Source organism: Juglans microcarpa x Juglans regia, chromosome 1S (assembly GCF_004785595.1).
Source record: "Juglans microcarpa x Juglans regia isolate MS1-56 chromosome 1S, Jm3101_v1.0, whole genome shotgun sequence".
In the NCBI taxonomy this organism is placed as follows: Eukaryota; Viridiplantae; Streptophyta; class Magnoliopsida; order Fagales; family Juglandaceae; genus Juglans; species Juglans microcarpa x Juglans regia.
Window position 1 is genome coordinate 27410681 of NC_054595.1, and position 22424 is coordinate 27433104.

The 22424-nt window shown below is 36.9% G+C and overlaps 2 protein-coding genes across 2 annotated transcripts; one reads left to right on the plus strand and one right to left on the minus strand.

The window, feature by feature from the left end:
- The first annotated feature begins 1778 nt into the window (after window positions 1–1778).
- On the plus strand, window positions 1779–11656 carry LOC121247893 (kinesin-like protein KIN-UB). The gene is given in 20 exon segments (XM_041146358.1): window positions 1779–2120; window positions 3284–3384; window positions 3551–3571; window positions 3573–3674; window positions 3925–4110; window positions 4264–4485; window positions 4637–4790; window positions 5606–5755; window positions 5912–6000; window positions 6412–6615; window positions 7128–7250; window positions 7687–7821; window positions 7931–8062; window positions 8467–8605; window positions 8695–8787; window positions 9461–9586; window positions 9736–9861; window positions 10415–10558; window positions 11024–11152; window positions 11232–11656. Coding segments are annotated over 20 exon segments (2724 nt in total). The 5' UTR covers window positions 1779–1933; the 3' UTR covers window positions 11393–11656.
- A 4664-nt stretch (window positions 11657–16320) lies between these two features.
- Window positions 16321–17852, minus strand: LOC121245760 (AT-hook motif nuclear-localized protein 22-like). Its single transcript, XM_041143616.1, is given in 2 exon segments — window positions 16321–16985; window positions 16988–17852. Coding segments are annotated over 2 exon segments (903 nt in total). The 5' UTR covers window positions 17400–17852; the 3' UTR covers window positions 16321–16494.
- Between the last annotated feature and the right edge of the window lie 4572 nt (window positions 17853–22424).

The window sequence follows — 22424 nt, forward strand, 5'->3', positions numbered from 1 at the left end:
ACACCAAGAATTAAGTGGTTCGACTCAAAACGAGCCTACGTCCACTGGTGGGGTCGGTATCAAAGATTTCACTATCAACAGAGATGGAGTACAAATCAATACAACAAAACTTCACAAGGAAGTTATCTCTCAAACTCACTCTAGACTTCTCTCTCAAGAAAAACACTAAAACAAATGCCAAATGAATTCTGAAGAAGTAAGTAATGAGAGAGGCGCCGTTTGATATTTATAGGAAAAGTGAGAATTCACTTTTGTGAACATTGGCTCGAGCGAACGTCGAGCGAGTGTCGAGCGAACGTAGATATTCTGCACTTCGCTCAAGCCAACAGTTGTGCGAGAGTCGAGCGAAGCTCTCTGCCTGAACTCGCTCAAGCTGGGTGTCGAGCGAGTGTCGAGCGAAGCTCTCTGACTTGGATATTGCTCGAGCTGAATGTCGAGCGATACTTGAGCGAAGCTCTCTGTCTGAATTCGCTCGAGCTGAATGTCGAGCGAAAGTTGAGCGAAGCTCTCTGTCTGACTTCGCTCGAGCTGAGTGAACCTCCGCTCGAGCGAACCTACGACACTTGCACTGTTCAATCAGAATTCAAGCCACCTCATAACAACATGCATGTGCATGGAAATGGAGTCGTGCGTGTTAGGGAGTTTCTAAAATTTTGGATGTCAGGTCTCTCAATTTAGAGCAACCGGTTATGAGTCTTATTAACTGGGTTGGGTTGGTTATAGCAGTCCACCTCATCTATTTTTTGGCTTGCCCGTATTTTCATGGGTCTCAATACAATTGCTAAAATAGTATTAACTCATCCTGTAAATTTTTTAAGCCAATTTCCAAGTAAATAGGTCTCACTTGATTCATTAAATAATTTAACCTAATATTAAACTCAATAAAATCCATACTCTGTTAAAATAAAATTTGAGCTCATAACATGTTTTAAAATTACTCGTTAAATCTCAAGTAGCTTTTCATACGTATAAAGCCAAATAAAATTTTTTGAATGTGGCGTAGCATTAGACAGGTGTTACAGCAATGCATGTGGTGCTAAAAACATTCTCAATGGATCAGATAAAAGTTAAATCTATTGAGTATTTAGCTATTAGAGAGCAAAATATGCTCACAATGGATTAGTTAAATTCCTACAATGACTTTCAAAAATTTTTCTAAATTTGAAGGTTACTATATATATATCAAATACATATTTTATCAATTATTTATCTTTCTCTTTCTTTCTATCACAAATTTTATCACAATTGATATATTAATTTGAGTTAGTGATATATTAATTTAATTAAAATATGATTATTAATTAATATATAATAGGTAGAATAGTAAAATATGATAAAATAAAATAAATTAATAATTAAAAAATTAAATATTTTTGAAATTATTAGTTACTCATTACTATATAATGAATAAATGAATAATTCAATATAGAGATTTGATGTGAATAACTAAAACCAAATTCATCTTATATTATTTTATTATTATATAATGAAAAAAATAATTATTCTAATGTAAAGATTTGTGTGAATGAAATAGCTAAAAGTCAAATTTCTCTTACATTCAACAAAAATATCTTTTACGTTTAGCTAGTCTATTGAGGATGTTCTATGAAGTAATGAACAGTAAGTATTTGTGAAGACATTTTCGTAATTTCGTCCCCTAATCCAAAACTATAAAAATAGTGGGACCCACCGATCTGAGACGGTGGGACTCCTCCGGGTCCTCCCACCCCTGTCTCTTTCCGGTGTTGCACGTCTTTTTCTTACTTAATATATGTTTGAAAATGTGCTTTGAAACCACCCAAACACCAAATCCGAAGCACCAATCAAACTCCTCTCTCTGCCCGGATTTCTTCATTTTAATGGAGGAGGGACTGTTTTGAGTATCGGAGGAGAATGTACTGATTTTCAGTTTTTTCTTAATTTTCTTTTTCTTATGGCTTCGAGTGCATATAGAAATGGAGCTCACAGGGGAAGTAGTGGCATGAAGGTGGATCGGCCAGTCCAGGTAGCGAACATCAAATCGTCGTCGTTTAAATCCAGGCTTACTCCGTCTCACTCTTCGGGATCCGTCCTCCGCCGCAGTAGCCCCGCCTCTTTCGCTTCCAAGGACGGCGACGGAGGTGAGTTTCATTCCATTCTCCGAAAACGGTCCAATTCGTAACTTCATATTTCTACATTCTTATCTATTGCAATGCAATTTCATTTTTTTTTGTAATCGTTATTTTACGATTTTTGATCGAGGTAATTTGAAGATTATGCTCGTGTTATTATTATCATTTCAAGTGTTTTTTTTTTTAGCTTTTGAGATTGATGCCCTCGCATGTGTTGGAGTATCAATGAACTCTGGAAGATTTCGAAGGATTATTGAGAAACGCTTACCCTGATTGTTACGAACGTATTTCATATCTCTACTTAACGACTTCCAGTTACCTGCAACAAGAAGATGAGAGGGGTTAGATGTGGTAGGGGACACCTCTGATGCCTAAATCAGTGTAGAGTGTGGAGTATATTTTAAATTTTAGAGGGTTCAGAAGTTACCTCAGACGTGTCCTTTGATCTCTATTTATATGGGTTGGGTGTGTGATGAGTCCTTTGACCTCTATTTATATGGGTTGGGTGTGTGATGAGGTGGCTTGTCTCATGGCTTGACCTTCTCTGATCCTTGCTGGATTGCGGATTGTTGGGGCCTCGAATAAGCTGTTATGCTGGAGGGAAATAATACCCTGAGCGAGTGTCACGGGCGGATGTCACGTCGGATGTTATCTTGTTCGTTATGTCATTAATTCGTGATTAATGACAGTTGGGTTTGAATCCCATACTGGTGCATTGGGCCGCTGGCCCTTTGGTCATTGTTGTGCGGGCCTTCATCCTTTGGTCCGTGGGCCTTTATAGTCGTAGGTTCGGCCCGTTCTCTATGAGGGAATATTTGGCCCTCCACTGATTTTACCAAGTTGTGGTAATAGCTTATATTTTATTTGACAGTCCATTTCTAGGTGGTGGATTTAGAGCGTTGATATGTTCTGCAAACGTTCAAAGACGCACTTTGCTATTTTTGTATTAACTTTTCAGAGTTAAGAAGTGTTAACATTTTTTGAGCTTTCCCATTCCCACTCCTTTTGTTGCTCTTAGCCCTTGGCTCAAGTGGCAACTGTCCAAATATGTGTATTATATATTTTTGTATGTATACATGCAACATATGTTTTCTGTATGTATAATGACCTCCACATGAATGAAAAAGTAATGGATTTCGGGATGCCAATTGTTGCTTTTTTTTTCCAAACAGTATCTGGAAGAGTTCGAGTGGCTATAAGACTACGACCTCGAAATGCTGAAGAATTGGCGGCAGATGCAGATTTTGCTGATTGTGTGGAGTTGCAGCCAGAGGTGCTCCTAGTGGGAGTCTAGTTTCAATTTTTAGATTCTGCATGTGCCCTTAGTAGTTGTGTTGTCGCGTCTTCCCTTGCATGTTTTCTCTCTTAATTTTTTAGCTTTCTGGTATTTTATTACTTGGTTGTGGTGTATAATCATTTTGGGATTTGCTCTACCTCAGCTCAAAAGGTTGAAACTTCGGAAAAAACAACTGGGATTCAGACACTTATGAATTTGACGAGGTTCTTACTGAATTTGCATCCCAGAAGCGTGTCTATGAAGTTGTTGCTAAGCCTGTTGTAGAGGTCTGTTATTTGTGTTACATATCTTGATTGTCAGGGGAACTTCCTTAAGATGTTTCTCTTTTAAATAAAAAGTTGGTTTATTATAGATGATTTGGTACCTCTCACCTGCCGGTACTATTATATTAGTTCTGGGAAGTGCTCACTACCTTTCTTCACGTTAAGTTTATATGAATCAAATCTCCTGTCACATGTTCCTATTATCGTGTCATAATTTTGGCAGCAATCTGATAATGTGGCCATGATTTTGTAGAGTGTTTTAGATGGGTACAATGGAACTGTGATGGCTTATGGTCAGACTGGTACCGGTAAAACTTTTACTCTTGGACGACTGGGAGAGCAAGATACAGCTGATCGCGGAATCATGGTTCGCTCTATGGAGGATATTTTAGCAGAAATTTCTCCTGAGACTGATTCTGTCTCCGTCTCATATTTGCAGGTTGTTCTGGTTGCATTTCTTCATAAGGGAATCTTATATTCTCACTTCTTATTCACCATTGGTGTAAACATAAAGATTCTGTTTTCAAAATAAATTCTTTAATCTTGTCCTGTCTACTAAATGACTGTTTTTTTTCTCAACAAACATATGTAGCTTTACATGGAGGCCCTGCAAGACCTGCTCAATCCTGCAAATGATAACATTCCTATTGTGGAAGATCCAAAAATTGGTGATGTTTCACTACCAAGGGCAACTCTTGTAGAAATCAGGGACCAGCAGAGTTTTCTGGAGCTGCTAAGAATAGGGGAAACTCATCGAATCGCTGCTAACACAAAATTGAATACTGAGTCTTCTCGTAGTCATGCTATTCTGATGGTGAAATCATCAGCTATCAATTATACAATAAATTCTCAATTATATACTTTTTTATGCTCTTGCAACAACATTTCATGAATCCAGTTGGTAATTCTTTACTGGTGTGGATTACTCAACGTAGATCTTGATGCATTTTAGTTCCTTTGTACAGGTCCATGTTAAAAGGACTTTCATGGATGGAGCAGATATCATTTCCAGTGAAAATGGTGACATCTCTCACTTGGCCAAACCTTTAAAGCCACTTGTTCGGAAAAGCAAGCTAGTTGTAGTAGATCTAGCAGGGTCAGAGCGTATCCACAAGTCAGGTGTATGCCCCACTCATGACCTCTCTCATAGTTATTCGACATGGTTATTTGTTTTTATAATAATAGTCTACTGGACTACACAATTTGGGGTAGCTTTCCATCCGTGGACACAGCTGGGTTCTTGTGCATTTACATGCCTGTAATGGTACCATGGTTTACAATTTTGTTCTGGAGGCAAACCATATCAATTGTTTTGTTTTGGGATGATTGAAATTTTCATGCATGTAAATGGTGCTGAAGTTGCTATTGGATTTTTAAAAAATATTTCCATAACTTGAAGAGATCAAGGCCCCACGTTTCTCGAGCAGTTGGCACCTTTTATTTTATTTTTTTGCTGTGGAATCAGACATCCTACAATTAAGGCCACATCAATATCTGTAAAAGCTTCACAAGCTGGCATCAGGTTTATGTCTTACTTGGAATTTTGACTTGTGGGAGTGTTGGAGACAAAATGTGCAGGGCCACCAGAGATGGACTATTTTGTGTCCAGTAAAACATGAAGGGAAATGATACATGAAAAAAGTAGTGCGGAGAAAATTTGAACAGTGCTACTTTAGAAAGACTTTTGTTTTAGATGGAAATCTTGCTAGAAAATAGAATGCGTTTTGTTTTTTTGTGAGTGATTGTTATCTACCGCCCAGAATGTTTTGACATCGAATGTCCACATCCTGAATTTTGCACAGCTATGAAATTGCAATGGCTTATGGGCCTTATATGGCTTTTGATGAATCTGCTTTATGTCAACTCTGATGCTTTTGTATATGAGTTAGACTCATTAGTTTTGTTGTGACATTGTCTCTCATCCTTTACCGCAGGAAGTGAGGGACATATGTTAGAGGAAGCTAAGTCTATCAACCTCTCACTTAGTGCATTGGGGAAGTGCATAAATGCTCTAGCAGAGAATAGTGCTCATGTTCCAATTCGTGATTCAAAACTTACGAGGTTGCTTAGAGATTCATTTGGAGGTGATATCTTTCATACTCATGTCAATATGTGATCCTGATTTAATGGTCAAATTAGTGTCTGAGACACTCACATGATTCGGATGTGCACATTGAAGCTAATCAAGGATCTATATATTTTAAGATAGGCTATGCTTCACATTGGTTATTTTCTCACAGGCACAGCGAGGACATCATTAATTGTCACTATTGGTCCATCCCCACGCCATCGGGGAGAGACAACAAGCACCATACTGTTTGGACAAAGGGTTAGTTCTTATATTTAGAAGGCTTCAAAGATTAGCTTCAAAGTGTCCAATACATGTGTACTTCCTGTGTACTTGGGCATTGCCTAGTTTCATTCTATTCAATAAAGCTATCTATTTACTTATAAAAAAAAAAAAAGTGTCCAATATATGTGATGCTCTCAATGTTTTTTGTAACTTACCACAAACCAAGTCACTCTTTTATTTATGCTATTATATTTTAGATGGCCCTTTGCTGGAATGTTGAACCTTTACTTATCTTTTTTAATAGCTTCTTCCTTTACTTATATAAAAAAAAAAATCATTTGGTTTTTATCAATGCCTAGTCTTCACCCTTTATATAACTGGCAACTGTATCGAGAGTTCATATTATGCGTCTGCAAGAATAATTATTGGATGTGCCATCAATCACAGGCTATGAAGGTAGAGAACATGTTGAAAATAAAGGAGGAATTTGATTACAAAAGTTTGTCTAGGAGGCTTGAAGTACAACTGGACAAGCTCATTGCAGAAAATGAAAGGCAGCAGAAAGCTTTTGAGGATGAGGTAGAAAGAATAAATACAGAAGCGGAAAATCGAGTCTCTGAGGTCGAGAGAAGCTTTGCAGATGCATTAGAGGTTTGTTGGGCTATTTATTTGAACAGCACTCTTATCTGTGATAAGTTTGAATTTTTTCTTCAAATATATATGTAGATGTTGGGGTGTTTGTGTGTGTGATCATGAACTATGTTTACTTATAAAAAAAAAAAATGTTAGAATACTGCTGCATCATACTTGGTGGTTGGTGGTTTAAATTCTAATCCATTCGGACGAGCGGAAGAATGTCAAGCGCTAGTCCAAACAAACTAGCTGGGGCTTTGGGGGCCAATTTGCAGTTAATTGTTGTCATGCCCGGCGTAGCCTTCATTTGGATCTCCCAAAGAGCTAGAGAAAAGGGGAGGGGGGGGGGGGGGGGGGGTGAAGCATAAAAATGCTCTAGAAAGGAATCCATGTTAGAGCATTTTCCTCTCCCTTCTTTTCTTTCATGGCCTTCAGTTGCAAAGATTTCTGGAGCATTGAAGTTCTTAGCTTTTTTTCTTCTTCTTATTTGTATTTGTTTGCTGTTAATTTCTGTATCATCTTTTTTTCAGAAGGAGAGGCTAAAATGCCAGATGGATTATATGGAATCAGTCAAGCAGCTGGAGGAGAAGTTGGTGTTGAATCAGCAACAGCGTGATCTTGATGTCTTCGCGGACAGTAATTGCATTGGACAGGTACTTCCTTTTGGAACATTTTGTCTGTTATGTTGTTGTATTCTTGAAAGAGGAATTTGGAATGATTGTTTGTCATAGGATGCTTTTGAGATGATAGACATTCACCTTGTTATTTTCAACATCAAATTGGACCCATTTGTGTGTCTCATGACTGTCTTTTGCATATGTGACTCTCTAGAATCTTTTATCGTGAAATACAGAGGCAATTTTCGTTCTAAGTTGGAGCATAATGTGACCGTTTATTCTGTTGAGGTTATATCCATCAGCACCCTCCTGTGTTTTTTTGGTGGTGGGGTGGCGGTGAATGTCTGGTCCATAAGCTCAGGTCAAAAGTAGTCTCTAATTATGGCATATTAGAGTATAACCTATTCTAGAATGATCATACTATACTTATAAAAAATAAAAGATCATCTTGTATATTTTGTTTACTGTTCAGGGGCCTGGCCTCTCTGCTGCTGAGGAACTTGTTGAGTTAAAAAAGTTGCTTGAAAAGGAAATTAAACTAAGAAAAGTGGCTGAAGAAGAAGTAAAAAATTGTAAATGTCAACAAGGGCAAGATTGGCAGTCAGAGGTATGGTCCTTGGCTTGCTTAAAGAAGTATCTGTAATAAAAGCATCTGGATCTTGTCAACTTCCAAGCATGCAATTTATGGCATATAAGGGTTTGTCTCGGTGTACTAGGCAGGTGGAAGTGTTGAGGTTTTGAAGCTTCACAAAATTCTCGAGGATGAGGCTCATCAGAAGAAGAAACTTGAAGAAGAAATAATAATACTACGAAGTCAGTTGCTGCAACTGACTTTTGAAGCTGATCAGGTATTTGGATTAAATTTCGTTTGTAGTTTATATGTTGATGTTTCCATGATTGATTTTGATTTTATCTCCATTGTGGAGTTATTTGAGATTTTAACTGCCCAAATTGTATGAGAGCATAATGGATCCATGGTTTTTATAATCTTGGAGTTTTATAACAATTTAGACATGAATGGGGAATATCATGAGAGCTTGCTAGATTTTCCCAGATCTACTTCCTTAAATGACAATTCTGAGAGAGAAAAAGATATGTTTTTGAGTGAAATACCTCCTTGTTTAGTAGAGTAAATGTTTTAGGTTACTAGTTATGATGGAAAAGAGGATTCTTGTCCCTTTGAAGTGTTAGCTATATTACATGTGTATCTTAGAGAAATTTAATTCCATTTTCTTTTGTTTTATGTTTGTAGATGAAAAGGTATCTTGACAGAGGTGGGTCTGGAAATGCATACACTGGTCTAGATTCTTCCATGTCTCCATTTAGGCATCCCCAACTTAAAGATGCTGTAAATGGACAGAAGGCATCAATTGCAACACTCTTTGAGCAAGGTAATAGAAGAATTTTGAAAGCTTTATCTCATTTGGGCCTATACGTAATCATTGTTTCTCTTATTTTTTTTTACCAATTAATTTAATAGTTGGATTGCAAAAGATCTTGGCACTACTCGAGTCAGAAGATGCCAATGTACAGATTCATGCTGTAAAAGTAGTGGCCAACCTAGCAGCTGAAGGTAGGTAGCTTTTTTTGGGGTTTGCTTTGTTATTAGATATATGCCCACATGTACTATCTATGTTTGTTGTATAACTAGCATAGATTGAATGTCATGTTTGTTAGGAGAACTTTTATAATCACTATCATTAAAAAAGCGGTAAAATGAGCAAATAGAGTTGGAGCCTCATGCCAATCTTCTTTTTCCATAAATTTTGTGTATTATTTCCAACCTCTGTTTTTGTATGACTTAGAAATGATGCTTGCTTGTTTTGTTCTGATTCTTATATGGGCAACATCCCAGTTCTTGAAGAATAATGAGGGAAGCCAAATTTACATTTCAAGTATGATACATTATATTTAATGTACCTTTCATATATTATGATGATATATGCAAACTAATATGGGATCCCTTGAGAACTCCCCAAATTGATGACGGAAGTGATCTTATAACCCGATTCTCATTTTTATCCATTTTTTATTCTACCCTGCCCAATGAATTGATAGGGTGTATTGCTTTCATCTCATAAGGTTGAGTGAGGGAGATCATTTCAGGATCCCGGAGAATCTTCTTTAATTTTTGAAGTAATTCCATATCCTAGAATGCATATTGGTTTTCTTTAGATGCATTTCCTCTTGTAGCCTGTTTTTAGTTTGATGTTAGAAATGACTTGTGCTCACCATGCAAAAAGCAGAAGTGAACCAGAAAAAGATTGTTGAAGCTGGGGGTCTTACTTCCTTGCTGGTGCTACTTAGAAGCTTTGAGGATGAAACTGTTCGCAGAGTAGCAGCTGGTGCAATTGCCAATCTTGCAATGAATGGTACTTTCTGCTCTCTCTCTCTCTTGCTCTCTCTATGTTTGAGAGGGTTGGATCTCTGTTCTTTCTTTTTGAATTTTGTTACAATTGGGTTGGGATTTGTTCACTTTGGAATATCAGTTTTTTATGTTGCTTCCTTTTTGGCATAGCAGAAGCCAATCAAGAACTTATAATGGCCGAAGGAGGGATTAGTCTTTTATCAATGACAGCAGCTGATGCTGAGGATCCTCAAACCTTACGCATGGTTGCTGGAGCTATTGCTAATCTATGTGGCAACGGTATACTGTATTTTTTGCATTTTCTCGATTTTTTTGTTATGTTTTTGTCCCTATTGGCCCTTTAGCTTATGGGAAGTATGTGTTACAAAAGTGGAAAGAATTTTTTTACATAAATCAGGAAGCACATAAAGTCCTGAACCTTTGCATTGAAGGAAGAGATGCTTTGAAACATTATACGTACCATAATATTCTTTCTGGACCCACTGATTACTCTCTTCTTTGTTTTTAAATTACTTACTAATGATGAAACCTAGTGGATGAAAATAGAAATGTTGCAGTTAGTTTCCATATATTTTAACAAAGAATATAACCTTTAATTTTTTTACCTTTTTCTGTTGTGTTTTAATCAGCAGGTAGAGGCTTAGTTGATCTTGTTGATGCCTGTTGCTCTGTTTCATAACCTTTTGTAGAATATATTTCCCTTTTTCGTTGCTTTACTCATTTGAGTTTTTGGCCTTCCCATGTTCCAGTATGCTTGTGTTTTTAGTCTGAATCATGATTTGTTGATTTTTATTTTTTCTTCTCTCTTTTTTCCACCCCCTTCATCCTGTAGATAAGCTACGAATGAAGCTGAAGTCTGAAGGTGGTATTAAGGCCTTGCTAGGAATTGTGAGATGTGGACATCCTGACGTTCTGTCTCAAGTTGCACGTGGAATTGCTAACTTTGCAAAATGCGAGTCCCGGGCCTCTACTCAAGGTAGGTACCTCAAATGGTCTCACACAAGTCAAATGATGCTTCTGGAGTTGTCTGCCCATCACCTTAGCGGTGGTATGGAATTGGATAAAATATTCAAACTGATTGATGTTAAGTAAATATCCCAACCTATCCGAGTTTTTCTCCACCAACCAATCTGAGAAAAAAGAAGAAAAATTAAATGACAATTCAGTTTTTCTATCCCAATTATATGTGTATGGTTGAGATAATTTTTATAACTCTAGCAAAAGCAATTGTACGTTGCAGTGACAATTTTGATAAATGTACTTGTGCCTCACTTTTGGATTTGTAGCAGCATCTTTTTCTCTTTACCATTGTGATATAGATCATGCATGCATCTGCCATAGCACATCTTATCGACATGAAATGGATGTGGTAACTATTTATTGTTAATGTCAAAGTCTTTCTACTTATGTGTAGTTTAATCGATATGGTGCCTCGTTATAGGGACAAATAGCTGTAGATCTCTTTTGATAGAAGATGGTGCACTTCCATGGATTGTACAAAATGCTAATGATGAAGCTGCACCAATCAGGCGTCATATTGAGCTTGCACTCTGCCACTTGGCACAACACGGTACAACTTCTTTTTACTTATTGAATAGTTTAAATATCCGGGACTTGTTCCTTTAGAAGTCTGGGTTTATAAATTGCAGAAGTAAATGCAAAGGACATGATTAGTGGAGGTGCACTCTGGGAGCTAGTTCGTATCTCACGCGATTGCTCCCGAGAGGACATAAGGAGTCTTGCCCGTAGGACATTGATTTCCAGCCCGACCTTTCGATCTGAATTGCGGCGGTTACGGATAGATTATTGATTCTCAGAATCATGGGAATAGCTTCTCTTAATTGTTGCTCAAATCAAGTTGGTGCGTGTGATAAATGTGAGAAAACTTCCCCTAACGCTTGGTAGAGGAGGGGGATCTCACTCCCCATGCATGCTACATAAAAGCTGTTACACACTACCCACTCCGACTTTGTTCGAAGGTGAGTGGGTCTTGTAATCAATCTTTTTATTCTCTTTGTTGAGCATCCATGACCGTAGCAGCAGCTTAATGTAAAAGAAAATGATAAGGAAAAAGAAAATAAAAAAAGGAAAATTTAATTCATTGAATCCTCAGTTCTTTAAATTGGGACCGACGCATGTCCAACACCCATGTGTCTTTTGTTTTTCGTGTACCTGGAGGAACCCATTTTTGGGTTGAAACCCTTTTGTTCTAGAGGAATCCCCCATCTGAGACTAGCGATTGATCAAATCAATACCCGGTACGTAGGAGGATTTCATGTGTAGAATACAATGAATACCCGATATATTGAGGACCCAGATAAGCTTATCCGTAACGTCAGAATATTGAGGAAGATTAATGATTTACAATTTAAAAAATTATTTTTTATTACAATATATATTATAGTTTGATTTCGGTAGATTTGATTTCAAAGATTCTGGTGTCGTCTGACCAAATTGACGATTTATTTGTACCAGATAAATATCTTATACATATGGTTTGACACTTAAGCAAGGTTCATTAATTAGGACTGAGAACGGGGAAGACTTGTAACCTATGATTAATTACTTCACCGACATAAAGTAGATCCTCGTAAATCATATATATGGAATGACATAATCAAGGGAAATAATTAATGGGGCAAGACCCAAAGGCCCAATTTATGGTCATCGTTTACTTGATCATACGTACGGTTTTTTTTTTTTTTTTAATTTATTTTCTTGATAATTGTGATCATATATAACAATTGCGTTAATAAAAGAGCCATCAGACACAAGGCTTGAAAATTCCATTCCGACAGGAAGTGTTATGGATTCATTGTGTTTTGTTATGAGACGTCTCTCAAATAATAAGAATTGGACCAAAGTCAAATCCCGAAAAATAACCTTACATCTCTAAATAAGAACTTTAATGGTAGCCAAGAAAGAAAAAAATTTATTTTCAAGCCGGGTATGCGAATAGTATATTTAATAAAGTGTTTAATGACATATATAATCTGATTTGATTGGAAGATAAATTTTAAAATTAAATCTTACTATTTAAATTATATGGATGATGTACTTTACACATTGGTTTGAGAATTGAAAACTATTTGTTCATCTACTGGATGGAAAATACCTATCATCTCTAATTTGGGGTGACACCACTCTGCTTCATGAAGTTAAACACTTCCCTATCACTCTTAAACATGGTTGTGATATTGGAGTTTAGAAACATTATCATGATGGTAATTTTTCTTCCAATTCTGCTTGGAACCTTTTTCGGGACCACTCCCCTCCTATCAATGCCTTGAGTTTTATTTGAAATCAAGTCTCCTTACCAAAATTTTGAACTTTGTCTAGAAACTGTGGCATAATGGATCGGAATTCTCCTCGATGATATAGTTCAATAAAGTGGGATTCACATGACTTCTAAATGCTCTTTTTGTTCTAAAGGCTCTATTGAATATGCTAACCATGTCCTTTTGGACTGCTCCCTTGCAAAGAGTATTTGGTATTATTTATGTTCTGTTTTTGGTCATTTTCTTCTAGACTCTAACCGTTGAAAAAACACTGCTATTCATTGGTGGTCTTCTTTCAAGGGTTCTAACCAATTTAATTTACTTGCTCGTTTGTTACCATCTCTTCTCTTTTGAGAATAATGGCTACCTCATAATAGAGCAAGATCTGAAGGTCCTAATACTACTGCCATTACCATTATTGGTAAGATAATTAAGAAGTGACTTTGGACCTAAACCCAATGATGGCTCTGGGACCTGCATGATCACTATTGGTTCATGCAGGTCTTCCTACTATTAAGCACTAAATTTTATAGGTTTTTCTTTATTCTTTTTGTAATCTCTATATAAGGTCTTTATTCCTTTTTAGGAATTTGGGCTTTGGCCTTTACTTTTCTCCTTGTAACCCTCAAGTTTCATTATATGTATAAAGGATATAGTATATATAAGCGAGGATAATTAATAAAATTGAGATGCCGTCATTCTTTTAACCAAAACTTGCTAAGATGTATAACATAAACGTTATTGATGATTTTAAAACAGCTGGCCCTGTTAATTAAGATAACTGCCTAGTCCATATAAGTTCAGATTTCTGAAAAGTTCCAGTACTAGTCACGAACCCAGCCGCCCTATTCGCCTTAATACGAAGGTTTGCAACCGCCACTAAATGTTAAGTTTCAAAAGTGACCACTTAACGTACGGCCTTTATTCGAGCTGCCTCTAGAAAATATAGCGCCTTACCGCAAGATCGACAGAGTGGCGCAATAAGTAAAAATTAACATATATAGGTGAGTATGCATGTAGATCAGACATTTCAACGTGTAGGAAGTTGTGTGGCCTTGTGACCATCGACGTTTGACCTTTTATTATATAATTTTATCATATATGTACTTTACGATTCATTTATTTAAGAGAAAGAATATAGGTACAAAGAGAATTATTAAAAAAAAAACTAATTGTACGTATATAATAAAAAAACACGTAAGAGAAAATACGATGCCATTTTTTTTATTTTATTTAAATCTATAGTTAATTAAGTTTGGGAAAAAAAAAAATCATTGCGTTGATGAGAATTGTATACGGTCCATCCCCAGAGTCAAAATTCTTATCAGCTTACGGCTGTTTCATGCTTTAACCAATGATCATCAATACATGAGCACGGGTAAGTTTAAACTTAAAGCCAACACTTGATCAATCGATCCGTGTTTGGAATCCTAATTTTGATCAAGAGTACCAATAAGAAATCCATCCCAATTATGATATTTACAATTTTAGAAGAGTAATGCTACTCATCATCTCAATTTCCATCATCCTATGATGTGGTATTAGGTGATTGAAAATTATTTATTACATTTTACTTGTGAACCTATCATTTAATGCCACATCATGAAATGGTGGAAGCTGAGATGAGGAATATATTTTTTCATTTTATAATGTGTAGTCTAGGTAGTATTTAAAAAAAAAAAAAAGATCATAAATTTAAGACCCAGTAAGTGTGTGTGTATATATATACACATACATACATATATGATATATATATACATATATGATATATATATATATATATATATATATATATATATATGTGCCCATAATCATTTGACTGTAGTAGTGAAAAGAACCCAATGATGCTCATCATACTAGGAAGGAACGGCAAAAGATTATCTCAAAGTACAGTATGACCCATTTATGCGACATACTACCCACAAATCTGCATTAATTTCTAATATCAAAAGCCGGATTCCAGCTATGTTAAAAGGTACTTCTCGACTATGAGTATGACCACACATGTATTAAGAAATTAACAGAACGCCTGAGGCCATAGACTACGAGGGAAACAAAGTTTGGCAATTTCCTGGCCCACGCACGCATTATATTCCCGCAAAGAGAACATAAAGGGGCTTACTTTCCACTTTCCAGGAGTCACACTCCACGAAGAGCAAGAACATGGCCCTATATCGGCCTCCAAGTCTTAATATATCCAAATGCATGCATGCTTGGAAAGATAATAATCAAGCTGGATCAATATGAATATCTATAAGCATTTGAAGATTTATAATAAAGTGGAAGACGTAACAAAATGATATAACAAAACAAGCGAATATTTGGCTGGCATCATGTTAAAAATACATTTTATTTAGTATTTATGGGGGAGTGGGGAAATCTGTGGGGAAAAAAAAAATTCTCTGGTGATGCTCAGTAAGAAAGATGTCTGCGGGAAACTCTGATGATCAACAGAAGATATGTTCAAGTGCAACAAATGAGAGTCCAGATAAGTTTCTCATAAAATAAGGGGAAAAAAGAAGTAAATGTTGGCATCAGAACTGGGTTACTTCCTGTGCAGAGAACCAGAGGTGGCTAGGGTTTCAAGAGCATCCATTGCATAATCAAGACAAAAACTATATGTATTTATATTTTACTACCTTTGTCGAATCACTACAGCCCTTTAGATCTCTGCTGCCAAAGGGAAGAGAGGGAGAGAGAGAGATCAGTAACTTTAACGCTTGCTTAAGGTCTGTTTGTTCTGGTTGCAGCCTCGGAAAGGAGCTTTCTACAGAGCAGTGCACGTGTGATCCAGTATACAACTTACATCTCTGCCTCCATATAATAAACCCTAATTCGTCAGAGTGACAGAGAACCCTACGCCTATGGCCTCCCGTGACCTTATTTTCTTTAAATTAAGACTTCTGCACCTCCTCCACCAACCTTAAAGCAGCACCAACTTAAATGAACCTGCTATGATTCCAATAATAAGATAACAAGTTTGAAAGTGTACCGTGAAATGAAAAGGGAGGTCTGGTGTAATGATGGGTACTGAGAGAGAGAGAGAGAGAGAGAGAGAAGAGATAAAAGTGTGTGCTTTTACGAGCAAGTGCTAAGAAATATTGAGAATAATATTTTTTTTTTCTAGAAATTGTAGAAACGAAGCATGTAATCCAAGAAATTGTGTTTGTTAAGTTGAATAAGTTGTTCTTCAGGGCCGTTTAGATTATGTAGTGGAATTAATGAGAAATTTAGAGTCTTAAAACAAAAAATAAAGAATAAAACCCCTCGAGGTCTAGATCATGTGTCTGCTTTCCGAGCCTCTGTAGAGTGAACGAACAATTAGGTTATCATGCAAGTTACCAGAAACTGCAATAAATGAAAGAATAGAGAGAAATAATTATGGATTGCCATCCTTCGGTATACTGCTGATTGACCTCTGAGATATATTACTTGGGGTGAACTGGAGGATCGAGCTAGCTCAGATAAAATCAACCCGCCAAAAATTCATAAAATTTGTACATCCTTCAATCAAAGACAGACGAATAGCATAATTAACATCTTAATTGAACATGACTAACTTGTAAAAGAAGAATCAAAGCTGATTGAAAACCAGTCACAAAGAGGTAGAAATCAGAACACAGTTTTCGTATTGTTAATAGGGAGGACGACCCGTGCCACCCCAGTAGGCCTCAGACGGTAACTGGCATGAATTTAGAAGATTTTGGGGCATGCCATGAAAAAGAGATGAATTAGGATCAGGTAGTAGTTGCTGCTGCTGCTGTGGCTGTTGTTGCCCGACAACTCCTGGGGATCCGAGAGATCCACTTCCCGGAATTGGCACCGGTGGCTCTTCCTCGTCTAAAGGAAGCCTCTCATATGCTGCATTACCAAATGATGCTGCCATTATAACAACTGGGCCAGATGCCAGAAGCGGACCAACCACGCTACCGCCAACCACCTGGCCTTGACCGCCGGCTAGATATATGGTCAACCCCGAGGCGGCCGGTGGCGCAGGTGGGGGTAAAAAGGACCCTGACAGAGATAAAATCTCAAATCTTCCATGTAAAGTCACAACTGCACCGGCTGCAGCAGGCTGCCTGAGGGTGACATTAGTGACAGTGCCACTCCCACTCATAATGCAAACCCCCTTTGTCTCCGCCTAGCGAAAGTGGAAACGCTTTCCATGATATCACAACCACTAGCGACTTCAACGACATGGGATCGGAGGGCATTTGCACTATCGCGGGTGATTATGATGGGCGGCTTGGGCTTGTTCTTGGAGCCAGCGGGTCTGCCTCGGGGTCTTCGATTAATTTCTCCCTCTCCGGTGGAGCCTGAGCCAAATTCCTTGCTTTCAGTGGTTGTGGCAGTGACGTTGTTGGTGTTGTTTTCATCGTGATCTCGTTTCAGCCCGCGGTTTAAGCTAACATTACCGCTTTGTTCCTCCTCGGAATTTTGGGGTTGGTGGTTTTGGAATTGATGGTGGGGGTGTAGATGAAGATCTCTGGATAGGAAAGGCGGAGGGAGAGGACGGCCATGTGCTGTGATCGGATCCATTACAGCTTTGTTACCCTCAAACCCAAGCTAATTAGCTCAAGCTTACAAAACCCAAGCAAATAGAGAGAGCAAAGGGGTTGTGTTGTTGGTTTTCACTCTACTTCTAGCTTGGCGACTTTCTTTCTGGAGTTTTTTTTTTTTTTTTTTTTGGAGTTTCGAAGAATAAAATGATACTAACCTTCAACCAGAAAAGAGAACAAGAAAGAAAGGCTTTTCGGCACACCCACCAAAATTTCAGCTGAATCAGCCATCTTTCCTCTCTTTACCCACTTTTGAAGCTTTGTTTCTCATTGCGAGGTCTGTTCTATGATGGTTAAAGTAGTTGGGTAAGGGTTTGGGAGAGAAAATGGAGAACCAGAAAAAGGGTAAGAAGAGAGTTAGAGAAGTGTGTTTGGGTAGGGGTTTGAGGTGGGTCTTTTTTTTTTGTTTTAGCTTTCTGGGTAATAGTGTGGATGTTGGGTTAGGGTTAGGTCTAAGGAATCGGATCGATGATGGGTTTGGTTTTGGTAAGACAGCGTGCGCATGGGCGGTGATGCGGGCCCCTTGCCTTTATCTCTCCCCACCCTCGCTTGGGGGCCCCAACACCCCATGTTCATTGCTCTCTCTCGCCTACAACAACACTCCGCGGTAGCCAGCATTAAAAGCCTGCAGTTTAAGATCATCTTGTCCTTCGTTTGCTTGTTGAAAATCTCTATCTTTTCCTGATCTGCTCCTCACCTTGATCTCTCCCTCTCCCTTATTGCTTCTGGTTCCGAGAAGTAATTAATATTGTTACGGACTTACTTGAAACCAAATTGCTAAAGAACTTTCCGCTTTTATCATCTACAAATAATTTGTCAAATTTAGAGTTGAGTACAAAAATAAGTCCATTAATCTTCTGGAGTACTACCTTAGATCTTTTTCGTGGGTTTGTTCTTGTTTTCAGTACTGTTTCATCGTCCAAGCCATTATATAGAATTGTTTCACCCATTTCAACCGTACTGTAACATGCAAGAAGGAAAAAAAAAAAAAAAGAAAGAGAAAAAGAGATATTTCAGAACTGTTCCAACTCGATCTCTCTGACATTTCTGTAACTAAAAATTAATTTCACCATATACTTACTTTTAGAAACTTTTTCATGCTTCACATATATTGAGGACTTTGCAGTTTAGCAGCTTCAGAAAAGTCAAGCTTAATTTAAAGCCATATTATATATTACGTAACTGAAAAAAATTAAAAATCTCTTTAAACAGCTTCTTCTCTTATATCTTTACTGAAATTTGCAGATCCCCGGGTTACCAAGATTCTCACCTGATTTCATTTATGCGTCGAAAGCAACTCTAGCTAGATAGTCTGAATCCAGCATGCACACAGTTCGCCCAAAGTTTTGGTCATTTGCAACGTCGAAAAGAAAAGGGTCCGTAAATTTTATGTTTTTGTGGAAGATATTATATATACAAGACGATCGAAAATAAGTTAAACTGAAACTGAAACTGAAGCAGGGAAGAACTTGACGTGCTTTTGTTGTCTGCTGCTCTAAATTAGAAGTTGCAGCCTTGCCGGGTCCGTTACTCCATTGCATATATATTTGCAAGTTTCAGTCACAGGAGTGGCATTTCGTAAATGGGTGCATGAATATGGGCATTCATATAGAACAAGCTAATTAAGAGGGAAAGAAGTAGGCGCATATGGGTCATGGGAAATTGCAGTTGGCCCACTCAACAAACATATCGGGTCAGGAGAGTCAGGGCGTGTCTTGGGGGCGTCTCTCTCTCTCTCTCTGTGATGTCGATGTTTAAAGTGAGGGTCAGCTGATTGTGAGAGACGTGGCTCTTCCCCCGTTCATCTTTTTCACGAAGTATTAGGTGGAGGTACCACCACAAGCGCATCTTCCTCTATTCCTCTTTTTTACTATCTACGTACAGAGAGGCCTTACTTTATTGACTCTGAGCAGATGCCAGCCATTTTCAGAGCATTTTTATTACTGTAAGAGTATAAAGATATATGATACTAATAAATTGGTATAACGTACACCCGTTGGTTTCCACTTATGCCCGTTGCAACTAGTATATATGGGGGATAAGGTGGATTTGATCTAGCATGATATAACGACAAACACCCGTTGCAACAAGTATAACGTACAAAAACATGGAGAGTGATGTGGTAAGACACAACAAGTATAGCATGATGTAACCACTAGACACAATTATAAGATGCAACGCCGCATGGTGGCACGGGCGAGCCAAGTTGCACGTGAACTTCACGAATCGGACATATTGTGGCACTTCTACGTACCCTATATATACTAATTGATGAGCGACTGGAGGGTGATGTGGTAAGACACAAGCAGATATTCAATCATCGAAAGACAGTAGATTGTTCGTAGGCAGAGTAGAAAGAGAGCAAAAGAAAAATTTATAAACATCGTGACACAAAAAAATGGCAGAAAAAACAATGGAGATCAGAAAGAATCTCTCCGGCTAAGAAAAGGAGAATGAAAAACACGTTCTTTCTCTCTCTCTCCTCTCTTAGACGAACCTCTACACCACCGAGAACAAACTGAGAATCGCTAGAATTGGTACGGCCGGTATTTCTCCTCCCCATCGGCCGGTCCTCTTCCATGAAAATGACTTTCATTGATCAGCGGCGGTTTTTGCCAAAAATCGAGCCTTTATGGTCGGTTTCCATCCCTATAAATAGTGTATATCTTTCAAATTAACACTAACCTACAATTTCATAGTTTTGACAAATATTATCAATTTTGAAAGTTGTAAGGGCCGAATGTGCCAAATTAAGTTTAGATTGTTTAAAGATGACTTAGGCCTAGTTTGGTTGTTAAACTCATTTGAGTTCAATTCAATTTAGTCTAATTTTAAATTAAGTCTAACATCAAAACATCCAACTCTCAAATTATAAAATTTATCTTAATTCAAAACATCTTTACACGTGAGACCCACAACCTTTTTTAATTCAACATTTCTTTACACATGGGACACACAATCTTTTTTAACTTCTCATACATCTAAACTCATTTTAAGTAGACCCCACAAAACTCATTCTATCATCTTAACTCACTACTATTCATAAAAAATTCAACTCAGCTCAACATCAAATATAGCCTTAGATATATAAAATAGAGTCGATTCACTTGTTGGCCAACTATATATATAATAAAATTTAATATAATATATAATCTAAAAATCCTTACCCTCAAAATGTCATGTTTTTACATATTTTTATAGTTAGAAGGCCGCTAGCTGCTTACAAAGTAGCTACAGAGAGATCAAGATGAGTGTGTATAGATATATATAAGCGGCTCAATATTCAAGCAATTTGATTGGGCCGCATGCATAGATGAAAATTAGTTATATTGTAAACGATTGAGGGAACTTTGGATGTGACACCCACAACCACAAGACATGCGGATATAATGGTCAATTTATAGAGTGGAATTGGAAAGTTTGTTGGAACATGCCTTGGATTTTACCCGAATTCAAATTTGAAATAAATCTTGAATCTGAAATATTTAATTATTAATTTGGAATTAAAAATAAAATAATTCATGGCGTACGTAACAAGCTATGCTTTTGACTTCTGGAGTTGCGCTAATTCTTCTTAGATATCAGAACTAGACTGACGTAGCTATAGCTAAGCTATTGGTGTGTATAGATATATATATATATATATATATATATATATTAATCCACCTTCTAACTATATATAAGCATTGTTCGAAGATGAAGAAGTTTAATTTCTTAGGCGACAAAGACATGCAACGAATTGTTGTTAATTGGAGAACGATTAATGTTTGGCGGATGACCTTGACTTCCTTCTCAATATTATTGGACGTTCACGCTAATTAATTTGAATTGTTTCGTTTTTTCTGTAATGTTATATACAATTACTTTTACATATTTCTTACGTATTTTATTGATATGATTGATCAAAATAATTATTTTATATTAAAAAAAGTGACAACTAATTTAACTAGTGAAGTGCACAAAAAATACCCAAAATAACTATACATTTGATTTTTGTTTTTTCTAATGTTGCCGAAGCTTTTGACGTTTCTTAAGGCCTAGCTCTTTTGTTGGTAATCTGCCATCAAAATTTACAGTCATGCATCTACTACGTGTTTTTTAAAAAATAAAAAAAGCTATTTTTTATCGCTTGATTTGGAAAAAAATGTGCCTTTTAGATGTGATCAATTACCTAAATTTCAAAACTTTCAGTAATTGACCCTGCTCCCCAAGAAATTGTAATCTCACAATGTCCATGGATAACAAAATTTTCTAGCTGGAACGTCTGTGTACTCAAAAGTAAATAAATCGTGCATGTCTTTAATGGTCTTGATGGTCTTCTATTCTAACATTCTCTTTTTGTTCTGATCAGTCTATAGATCATCTTGAAAACAGAAGCGTATATGATTACCCAGACGAATTAGATCCATCCATTAGGGTTTAACAAAATAGAGATGATCTCTACCAAGTCATGTTAATGTAAGCCAAAAGTCAAAGATCATGAAATCTACCAACGACATGAGATTGATTTATATTTTGAAAAGAATAGCCAAACAAACAAACAAGCAATCTTTGTACTTTTCTATGCGCCACTAACCTCATTCATTTATTGGTTACCATTCCAACAATATATATTGGTGAATCCCATTAACGATAATTTTTCTTATCAGTCATTATTTATTACGATACATCTTATAATTTATTAAAAATACTTTTATACTTTAATAAAAAAAAAAGATATAAATATAGAATGTGAAAGTAAATAGTAATTGATGTATAGAATTTTTTATGATAATAAAGAAATTTTGAATAAAAAAAATTGTTATACAGAAGTCAATGTGTTAGTCCATGATTATTTTTTTTAAAAAAAAAGTCAAAATATCAATATTTTTTAATTGATATCAAAAGCTTCAGGCGCTCAAAATATAAAATTTCTGGATAATTTTTTTCTAAATAGAATGGTATGAAATTAGGCTGATCGGATACATCAATCTTTTGCAGATTGCAATGCCAACTGGCAAGCAAC